At 38.7% G+C, this 11,618-nt stretch overlaps 1 protein-coding gene across 1 annotated transcript; it reads right to left on the reverse strand.

The window, feature by feature from the left end:
- Positions 1 to 337: 337 nt before the first annotated feature.
- On the reverse strand, positions 338 to 2,728 carry LOC122046827 (acyl transferase 9-like). The gene is made up of 2 exons (XM_042607724.1): positions 2,260 to 2,728; positions 338 to 1,318 (listed from the first exon to the last, which is right to left on the reverse strand). Exons 1-2 carry the CDS (start codon positions 2,665 to 2,667, stop codon positions 491 to 493), a joined length of 1,236 nt encoding a protein of 411 aa, XP_042463658.1. The 5' UTR covers positions 2,668 to 2,728; the 3' UTR covers positions 338 to 490.
- Positions 2,729 to 11,618: the final 8,890 nt, after the last annotated feature.

An 11,618-nucleotide genomic window follows, 5' to 3' on the forward strand; every position in this document is an offset into this window, starting at 1 on the left:
TTTGATAGATTTTAAAGCGATAAGTTTACAAATTAATAGTAAAATTTGTAGTAACTAATATGTATTAACATGTTAGTTAAGAAGATAACTAATATGCCCCAAAGTATATGGTGCAATGGTATGCATATGCCTAGCTCTTGATTACCCTGGTAGGTGAATCAGGGAAGACGGTCTACCTTAAGAATTAATCTGGATAACTAAAAAATAATAATCATATACACAGTTTGCCTTTAGATACAAACAGAAGTCAAAAGAAAAGCCAAGTGAACAAATTTGGTTAGTATAAATTATTGATCGTCACTAAACTTCAAAATAAGAAATCATGCTTAAAACTGAGTTAATGCAAGGAAATAAAACAGTCACCAATAATATGTCAAAAAATAAAGAAGTGACAGAATAATTCATTACACAACCAAGGAACATGAATAAAAGTTTGAGTGTCTCATGGCACTCATACAAGTTTGCAACTCTTTTCACTATCGAAACTTCTTTAGTCGAATCGGTTAACTCGCTCATTGAATGCATCAATGTGCTCCTTGGAGACACATCTGGCTATCAGCCGGGCACCCTCGAATGGCGCTGGTGCCTTCAAGAGAATGCAGGAAGCAATGTAGTCGTTGTTGGTGAATGGTCCGCAATACATCGGAGCCCCCCATCCGTAGTCCACTTCTGAGAACCCGAGCTTAGTCCAATCGGAAACGTATATTGTTTCGTAGTTGAATGTCATGCCAAAGGGATCAACCTCGAACTCGTCATTAGCCCACTTCAAGACGTCGACTGCCATCTGGTCCTTGGCCTCCTTGATCAAGTCCACAATCTCAACGACTGACAAGTTGTTAACCTTCCCACTCGTTGTCGATACTTTCACAGGGAAGATTGAGTTGCCATAGTAGCCCTTTTCGATCTTCAGAATATGGCGAGAGCTCGCGAAGAAACACATACGGATATTGACATCAGGGTCTGAATAAATAGCCCTGGTGCGGCATTGCCAGACCTTGGCAATTATGATGTCGAAGGTTGAACACCATTTGCCATTGCTGTGCTCCATGTACTGTTTCTTCAGTTGGTTGATGTAGTGCGTGGGGAAGTCGACAGCAGAGTACTCCAGGGCCAACTTGGGCAAGTCGGGGAGTGGAGCAGGTTTGATCTTTGGATTGGGATAACTGTCCCGGTTCCAAACCGGCTTGATGGTCGGCTCTGGAAGGCCTCGTGCAAAGTCACCAATGGCGGAAATGACTTGTGCCGATCCTAAGCCATCAGCGGATGCGTGGTTGAACCTTAGACCAATGAGGAACCCACCACATGTGAACTCGGTAACCTGTTGTTTTAATGCAAGCACCAAAGTTACTTGGGAGCAGATAACCGCAGCATTGCAACATCCAATTCATCCTATCATTCTCTATGATGACGCAGAAGTCATGCTTAAAGCTAAGAGAGCTAGTTACACAAATGGTAATCTCCATGATTGAGACATAAATAAATTAATGTAAGCATGGTCTGATTTCTTTTCTAGCATCAATGTGGATTCTTGTTGAAGAAGATAAGCATAAATTGGAGACAAGAACAAGACATGAGTTTCAACTACTTGAGTCTGCTATGTTAGTCGGAAATACTCTAGCTCTTGTTCTGGCAAAGAGAATGTCTGAATTTGAATGCAGAAACTAAGTTGATTTAGAGCTAACGTTATTTTTTTCTCTTTTCTAAGAACAAAATTCCAAAACAGGATGTATTTACGAGTAAATCTTGATGATATATTAGAGAAGTCGGATGATTTGGATAATCTCTCAATTAAGACTACAAGGTTGAACTTAGATGGTTCGTTGAGGAAGAAAAGAACAAGTTAGTCATCAAACCAGCTGGGTTCCACTGTTCTTGTCATTTCTTCAAAAACCTTACTGCTGCAGTTTCAATGTTCCAGCGGTGGATAACCACTGTTTCAGCAGATTATCATTAAGGATAAACAATATAACTTAGATTGAAATTTAGGATGAGTTATGAACTTTGACCCCATCGAAGTCCTTCTTGCTTCCAGATCTAGAACTAAAGATCCAGGGGTTTGAATCTATCTAGCAACAGATCGATTCGAGAAGCAAACTAGTAACAGATCTGGAGCATTCAAGTGAATCAAACAAAGATTTCAGGTTATTCAATTTCTATTCCGCTTGATCTAGCAAGAATGAAGCCGCGGGTTTGTGCAGTCCTAAATTGCCTTGGCTCTTTGTTTTTTTTTCCATTTCTAAATACAGTAAAATTACTTACCTGAATCATCATCAAGGTATTGGCAGGACTGGTCTCGAGTTCGGTGTAGGGTAGGATGTCGTTCTGCTCGAGCATCATGGGGCGCTCCAGATAGTTGACGTCGGCGAGGCTGCAGTTGGCGGAGGCGGCCACGAACCAGACGCCCTCCCCGGTGCACTCGATCCGGGGCTCGCAGCCTTCCGGCTGCACGATCCGGCCGGCGATCGGGTAGTACGGGACCAGGGCCCGGGCCAGCGACTCGCGGATGACCTCGGCGGGGTTCTGGCCGTGCTTGTAGATGTGGAGGGAGTCGACGAGACCGCGGTGGGTCGGGTATCGTCCGATCCAGTCGAGCGTCAGCGATCCCGGAGGCGTCGGCTCCGCCGGCCGGACGTAGCCCTCGGAAGTCTTCGTGACGGTGAAGGCCATGGAGCAGTAGCAGTCGCCGGAAGCAGGTAGCTGACTTTGTCTTTGCTCTAACTTGGCGTCTTCGAACTAATTATATAACAACTCGACAAAATTTCATTGTACTCCCTGTTTCTTAACTATTTTACAAAAACTCTTTATCATTTTTATCCCTATACGCCGACAGTACTTAATAAAATTGTAAGACAAGGTATGTTTTTAAGAATAAGTTAAAGTATGTGATTAAAATGAAGTTGTCCCTAATAACTCATATAGTCGTATCGTGCAACTACTTCAAACCACGAATCTGCATTCTCACCTAATTAATAGCTGATTAACTAATATTTCTAAAAAATAAATAGTTGGGCAATTTACAATAACTAAAGGTTTTGGTTAGGTCAGGGTGTTGTTATTAATAAGTCTAAAATTAATTTTCATCGGATGTGGAATATCTTATTGATTGCCTTAATCATTCCTTATATGTGTTGTTATTATTGAGTGAAATTCCTCATGATTTACATGGTGGGACCGTCTTAGAGAGGCATTTCATTTTTTTTATTGCCAATTATTACTACTCAAGTTTTAAAATATCAAAATTGCATTGCATAATTTTTAAAAACTCCTCTTTCTCTTTAAATCTATCGGTCATTTTTCTTCGGTGTTGACGAACAAGCTCAATGTACTACCTTCTTAATGTATTTATGCCTTTCTATTTGAATTTAATATCATAAATTGAGAACCGTTAATTTTTAAACTGATAAACATTAGATAGAATTTATAACAGATTTATCATAAAGTTTAGGATAATAATACTCACTAATTAATATCATCAATGGATTTTTATGAATCCCTTGATTTGAAAAATAATAAGCTCATTATAAAAGGTCTAGGATAATGATACTCACTAACTTACATAATTAATAGGTTCACATGACTCACTTCATGTCTTCATTCAAAAAAATATAAACTTTTAAATTTTTGAATGGTGTAAGTTTATCATTTAAGAGCATCCGCAATGTTTTTAACGTGCAAATGTGTTAATGCTTATTTTTTTATTTTCTTTATTTGAATATGTAGCATTAACGTGTTCAAAAATTTGAACACGTTAATGCTACAGTACCAAAAAATGTGTCCACGTCGGCGTTAATGCCTCAAGCGTTAACGCCGTTGTGGATGTCCTAATTCAGATAAAACTAAATATAAAATTGGTCGATGAATTTAAAAAATTTCGAATCACTTCAAACTAAAATCAATATACTTTTAAAAATCTCCTTAATATATGTACTTTCATATTTAAATTCAATAGTGTAAATTAAGAAAATAAATTCTTAAATGAATATAATAAAATTTAAAAATAAATTCTCAATTTAATTTACAAATTTAGATCGGGTATAAATATATTAAAAATTCTTTCATATGTTTATATGGTAGAAACTTGGTACATCTGTTTATATCTTTTTTTATATTTTGGTCACTTATACTAATGATTAGTAGTCATTCATGATTTATGTCATTTGTGTTGACCTAAAAATAAATTAACTAAGGTGTTAATGTAAGCAAATCGACCTTTGCCCTATATGGATATGGCTATTATCTTACCGCCTGTGCAATGCCAAAGTAAAGTTTTCTTTCGTTGGCATTGTAGTTTAGATTAACCTTGGAAAAAGTGGGTGGGTTGAATAAAAATTTGAAAATGCATTCTCAAAGTTAGTTCGAGATATAGTGGTGTAGTGGTGGTCCCTAATCAGGTGGTCACGTTACTGGGTTGTTGCACTGGATTCTTTAAGTTGTGAGTGTGTGACTTTCGAATGAAGAAAAATGGCAAAAGAAGCAACTGATTCGGTGGAGACGTACTTTCTTATTCCTTCTTAATCACGTGGCAAAAGGCGAAATGCATCCTGAGCTAGCATGTGGCAGGTAGGGTGAGTTGCACAGGGACCGGAGATTTACGCCCTGACTACCCTGAGTTTCGACCCCGCGACCTCATGTGGCAAGCATCCCACCACATACCAACTCGGATGACCGGGGATTTATTCCTTCTTAATCACGCCATACAAATTGATATGATTTGCAAAATTAAATTAACTTACCTCACTTTAAATTTGTAAATAAAAAATATTTTAATTTTAGTTTAGTTCGATTTGAAAGTATATGATACGGTGCTGAGATGAGAAGGAAAGACATTTTGATCATTTGATATCAATAGGGTTTGGGTTTTAAGTGATGACACTGTTCACCAAGGACGGGAGGAGGGCTTCTGTAGGACCGTTGGGTCGGCTAGAAGGGGGGTTGAATAGCTCTGCAAAAATCAAAACGCAAATACCCTTCTCGAACTCTTAAACTAACACTTGTAAAATAAGAGAAATAAATAAAAGCATAAAAGTAAAAGGCACACCGAGATTTACTTGGTTACAACCGGGAAGGTTGTTAATCCAAGAAAGCGTAGCACTAGTATCTCCTTCAGGCGGAGAAGCCTTTTACAGCAATGAAGCGCACAATAGAAGCTTAAAACAGAAAAACGTACAAGTGTAGAAAGAATGCTTGAGTTCTCAGTTAATTAACAGCTTATGGACCAAGGCTATATTTATAGTCTTGGTCGGGGCGCCTGGAAGGGTTCCGGGCGCTCTGGGGGGATAAAACTTTATCCCCCAACGTCCAGAACGCGAAAGACGCGTTCTGGTCAAACTTCACGTTCCGGGCGCTCCGGACTGTTCCGGGCGCCCCGGGCTGCTCCGGGTGCCCCGGAGCAAAAAGTCAACTCTGGTTGACTTTTGCGTCCTGGACCTCTGCTCCGTTTTAGTCCCACCTCGGTCCGGGTCTTCCGCTCCGGATCCGCTTACTTGGGTGATCTCTACCATCCGGAAAAGGGCTCACCCGAACCCAACTTCCGGTCTTCTCAAGCGGGCTTCCCTCCGACTTCTCGTCCCTCGGAATTGTCGTGTGTTTCCTTCTCGTCCACCAGCGTACTCATCCGCAGTCTTCGTCCCTCGGTCGTCGACCTTCTCGCTAACTGCGTCTCTTGCTCCCCAAGCAATCTTCCGCTCCGGCTTCTTCCTTCTCGTCCGCCGGTGTACTCTTCCGCAGCACCTCGTCCCTCGGACTGCCGTCCTTCTCGCTAGCTGCGTCTTCCGCTCGACTACCTGTGTTCCTAAGCTCCTGCACACTTAGACACAAGGTTAGAAACAACGCAGGACCTAACTTAACTTGTTGATCACACCAAAACAACCTTGGGGTTCCAACAGCTTCGTGCTTTTGTTTCCGCCGCTGGCTAGCACAAGGGGTGAGGTTTTTGTTGGTCCCCATGATTGTTTTGATATAATCAACCAAGTTAGGTTAGATCCTGTTTGGTTTTGATCCCTATGTCTAAGTGTGCAGGAGTTTAGGAGCGCAGGAAGTCGAGCGGAAGACGCAACTAGCGAGAAGGACAGCACGATAAAGGAGCCGACGGACTCGGTGCGTCCGAAGGACGAAAGAGCTGTGGAAGAGTACACCGGTGGACGAGAAGAACGTGCGTGACATTCGAGGGACGAGAAACCGGGACAGAAACCTACTCGAGGAGAAGGTCGGAAATTGGGTTCGGGTGAACCCTATTTCGGTTGGCTGCAATCACCCAAGCAATTAGGACTTCGGAAGTTGAAAAGGAGAAAAAGAAAAGTTGGAGCTATTTATACCCTGCATCATTAAGGGCGCCCTCATGGTGTTGAGGGTGTCGTCATGGCGTTAAGGGCACCCTCCACATTGAGGGCGCCCTCCATGGCGTTGAGGGCGCCCTCCATGGCGTCGGAGGCGCCCTCAACCTAGTCTTTGTGACCGTTGGCATGCGGATAAAGTTTTATCCCGTTATCCCTTTGGAGGCACCCTCAAGACTCGAGATAGGATTTTCAAGAGCTATATAAAGGCCCCTGGAGATAGGAATAATCATTCAACTCTGTATTCAATTTCTTAACAACTCTTGAGCTCTTTAAGTGTGTAAAAGACTTCTCCGCCTTTAGAGAATGAGATTCTTAGTGCATTGTTCAACCACCTTGGATTAACAACCATCTAGGTTGTAACCAAGTCAAATTGTTGAGTCTTCTTTTTTTCTTTTCTGGTATTTGAATTTATTTTACTGTTGCTATTTTAAGAGTTGAAAGAACGAAAAGGGTATATTTTATTTTACAGGCAATTCATCCCTCCCCTCTTGTCGGCCCCGCTGTACTAATAGTTTTGAGCTGCTGCCTCCGCATGGTTCGCCGCTGACACCGACACCCCCTTCACCATCTCCAGCACCGACGCCCCCTTTTGTCGTCTCCGACGTTGGCTAGATCTGAGCCCCTCTCGCTGCCTTTGTCCTGAGCCAGACACCATCGCGTCCAGAGGCCAAGCGCCTCTGCTCCCCTTTCTCCTCTTCGATCAGGGTCGCAGGCAGCCTCTAGCTTCTATCGTGGCTGACACTGCCCTTCGCTCACACCGCCGACATACGAGGACATTGGCGACGACGCACGCGAGCGCCACATCTCTTCCACGGCCATGCCTTTGTCTCGCTACAAGCACTGACCGCCTCTGCCAGCCATCCCTTTCTCTCCATTGTCTACAGGTGACTTCGGTGGCTTTACAGTTGTCGTCTTCACCGTTTGCAGTGCAGATTTGATCATTGTTGTGTGCTGGCCATCGAGCCATTGTGTTTCCCTCTTCATACCGCTATTATGATTGTGGGGTGTTGGTTTTATCCGGCTTGCATGTCGTGTTCTGCCCTGCGAGCCGCTGTGGTAGTCCGACCTAGGTGCCGTTGTTATTTTTCAACCTACATGCTGTCTTTTGGACCCATGCTGCACGAGGTTCCGTGTTGTCGCCCTAGATCTGACTCCCCAGTTGATTCACATTCATCTACCTTTTCGGGTCACGACGACTCGATCAATATCGCGATCAGCTCATCGATCCATCCGAGGATGCCCCCCGGGGTCAGAGGATCGGGGCAACCCGGTCACTGGCTACAGGTACCATTAACCAGAGGACTTCTGATGACTTGGTCAACACAGAAGACAACTCATCATCCGGGTCATGGAGATGCGGTCAACATTCCAGCCACATCACACCGGTAGCTCCGTCTTCTCAGATTCCCGACAGGATCTAAAAATGAATGGAAATTAATTAAAAATCAATAAATGATTAATCTATAAATAAGACTGCTATTGATAGACAGCAAGGAGGCGCTTGGTTCGCGAAAGGGAATGAAAATGTGAATAAGATTGATAGAAGTGGAAAATTGGTGAAATATGATTTGAATCCGAATAGTATTTTTTTCTCATTTCCCTCCTTTTGTTAGATAATGGCTCATTCTGATGTTTAGTGTAAAGAATCTATGGGACCCACCACCAATCTCCAAGACCAAATACCCACTTTTAATCTCTTTCCCATTCCTCACTCTCATTCCATCCAACCAAGCACCCCCTAAGTAACAAAATATATTGAGAGATATAACCTATACAAGGTTGTACTTGAGTTTTCATAGGCTTGAGTCAAAGTTCCAAAATTGGGCCCCTCACATTGTGCGATCAATTTTTCTTAATCAAAAGTCTTCTTCATTAAGATCTACAAAATACAAAGCAAAATACTAATTTGAAATTGTATATACAATATATGTAATTTAGTTAAACAATTATAGATATTACTAATAGTCACTTAAATATAACACATCTTGTCATTTTTGATAAAAAATATCAATTAACCACTAGTAATCAAGATATTCCATAATTTTTTTTTCGATTGATAGCATGGTAAATTCGTTCCATCTTTCTTGTGATACAATTGATCGAAGATAATTTTTTATCAATTTCAACTTCGAAAAACTTCTTTTGATAGTTGCAACTATAACTAGTATAGTCAACAAAAATTTTTAAGCAACATAAGGATTCGGATAACAGGCATCCACATTTTTTAGATGATTCAACATGTCTATTGCTCTTTTTTGTTTTTGTTAGTAAAGAATGCTTCAAGAGAGTTAACTCCATGAATAACTCATGTCCATCAATATTAGAATTGTCGTTATGCTTTAAACATTGTTCAAGATTTTCACAAGATCTTAACAAATTATCATCATCAACACATTTTAATTTCTCCAAATTGAATAAAAATCCAAAAGTTTCTTCATATTTTTTAAATTATTTAAACCGACTTTGTAGAGACGAATACCCTTGATCAATCAAAAAGAAAAAGTAGTTAACTCTAAAAGATTCTCCCGCTGATTGTGTTACCTCATCTGTAACAATTTCATTAAATTATTGTTTTCTTCTAATAATACATTTTTCCTTGAATGAAGCATCAATTCCCAATTTATTTGTCATTTGTTTAGCTTCATTAATAGCCTTTTCAAATCCATGTTCTCTATATTCTTCAAAATTCAACATAAGACCCTTTATATGTTTAATAACAACATCAATATCTACATCTTCAACTTAGAGAACCTTGCTCATAATGTTTACTTAATGCAACGACTTGTACCAAATTACCAAACAACCAAGAATTCAAAATTTTCAATATCACGTGTTGCTAAAGGCTCAGCCTCACTCTTTGCTGTTGGATCATCACCCATGTATGTTAAATCAAGTAAAGCATCTATTATTTTTGAAATTTATTCTTTTACCGGTCTCACACTTTCAATGTGGCTTCCCCAATTGGTTTGTGACAATGACTTAAATGTTAATCCTTCCACGTGATCTTTGAAAATTTTCCATCGTTTGGTAGAAGATGATAACAATTTATATATCCGTTGTATTACCTCAAAAACTGACATAGCTTGAGGACAACAATTCGCAATATCACATAATGTCAAATTTAGGTGGTGACATTCACAACGAGTATAGAAAGCTCTGGGGTTAATATCTAATAATCTTCTTTGACTCTATTATACTTTCCTTTCATATTTGATCTATTGTCATATCCTCGGCCTCTTATATCATCAATATTAAGTCTAAGATTTTTCAACACAGTTTTTAACTCAGTAAAAAGTCCATGTCCTGATGTATCATCTACCTTCTAAAATTCAACCCAATATTCTTCTATTATTGCAGAGCTATCCACACAACGTATTATAAGGGATATTTGTTCCTCATGACTTGCATCTGGAGTACAATCTAATATAAATGCATAAAATTTGGCCTTTTTATCTTTTACAATGATTGATTTTTTCACTTCATGTGCTAGCATCTGTATCAACTCATTTTGGATTTTAGAATAAAGATATGTTTAATGGGTTTCACTCGATTGCATTCGACGAATGTGTTCTTTCATTATTGGATCAAGCTCAGCTATTATTTCGATCATTTGCTAAAAGTTACCATTATTTTTAGCAAAAATTTTCTCATAATCTCCTCGAAACGCCAAATTATTTTTTGTCAATCTATGCACAAGAGCAATTATCCTCTTTAATAGTTGTCTCCAGTGTTCCTTCTCCTTGTTGATTTCTACCTACATGCCATCATCGATTGTCTTATTTTTTTCAACCTTTTCTCCAATTGAATCCAATTAATCATATAATTAATGTGTTCCTTACTTGTTGCATGATTTTTCAAACCGACTCAAGTTATGCCAATCTTTGTACCCTTCATTAGCCAATTGACCAATTTTGTACGTGGTACTTTGAGTTTGGAACAAAATGCAACATAAACAAAAATATTTTGTTTGAAGAAATTGAATACACAAACCACTTTCTATCATTTTTTCACCATTAGGTAGTAATCTCTTGTAATGTGATGCATCAAAATACTTACCATTATTGTCCTTAGGAAACAAAATACCATCAACTCCACTTGGACCTCTTTCAACTAAAAAATCTCAAATATTTTAATCAATCTTATCCCAATTTCCCGAATTATCAACATTAAGTGGAAATAAAGTCTCTTGATTTTCAGATTGATTATTAACCACATCCACATCATCTTCGTCATTTGATTCATTTACATTGAGATTGAGAGTTTGAATCAATTCTATATCCAAAGATTGATCAAGTACTTCAACATTAATGTTGTTTCATTCTCTTGTTCCATATTCATTGGATTATCAATTATTTCTTCTACCATCATTCTCTTCTTACTAGAAAGATATTTATCAATATCTCAAGTTTAATTTTGAATTAGTGCTTCCTCCTTTTACTTTATCTTTCTTTTCTGATAGCTAGATAGATGTTTGGGATTAAGAACTATTAATTATATATTTTACCTAAAAAATGTATAAGAATGATCAAAATATTAAAACTCTTACATTTTTAAGTTGTCCAAATATTTCTAAGAAATTACATTAACTATAAGAAAATTTCAACACAAAATAAAAATCAAATTAACTACAGCTCGTGCATCACAAAAAGCAAAATAGTGTTTTTGAATAAGAAATCAAAAGGATTTCGGCCATACCTTCTAGATATAATTCTAGACTTCCAGTTTACCAAATTTATGACTTGAAGCTAACAATTTTAAGCACTCATTCTGACCTTTTGAGTTCTGTCCTTCACTATTTGAGTCCGACGATCATCCACAACGTGCAAATCATAATCATATTCACTGATTGTAAATTTGCAATGTTTAAAGACCGAGAGACAAGATGGTTGAAAGTTGAAACATTTAATTGAAGACTTGAAGTTTAGGGCTGAAAAGAATTTCAGATTTTAATTTATTAATTATATTGACAAAATATTGCATATATAGGCCACTTAAACACATAGAAGGGCTGTATATTTTCTTTTCTTAACCACTTAACACAATAGCTCAAGCTAAAATATATGTATATATAATAGATCATTTTTTTATGGCCCCCTAAGATAATGGACTTTGAGACAAATGCACCTTGAGACTGTGTTAAGGTCCAATCCTATTCATGATTATCAAAGAAATTTTAATTTATCTAGTGTCCATAGTTACCGTGGAATAGATGTTTAGTGTCGATAATAATATATTGGACGAACGACGATTAATTTTATCTCTTAACTTGTTGGACGACTGAGC

This window comes from Zingiber officinale, chromosome 2B (assembly GCF_018446385.1).
Source record: "Zingiber officinale cultivar Zhangliang chromosome 2B, Zo_v1.1, whole genome shotgun sequence".
NCBI lineage: Eukaryota > Viridiplantae > Streptophyta > Magnoliopsida > Zingiberales > Zingiberaceae > Zingiber > Zingiber officinale.

What these genes read in the sequence shown, in the direction of transcription:
- LOC122046827 (XM_042607724.1), bottom strand. Translation starts at nt 2,667, where the DNA reads ATGGCCTTCACCGTCACGAAGACTTCCGAGGGCTACGTCCGGCCGGCG. An exon ending in ATACCTTGATGATGATTCAG is followed by an intron (nt 1,319 to 2,259) that starts GTAAGTAATTTT and finishes TTAAAACAACAG; the next exon opens with GTTACCGAGTTCACATGTGG.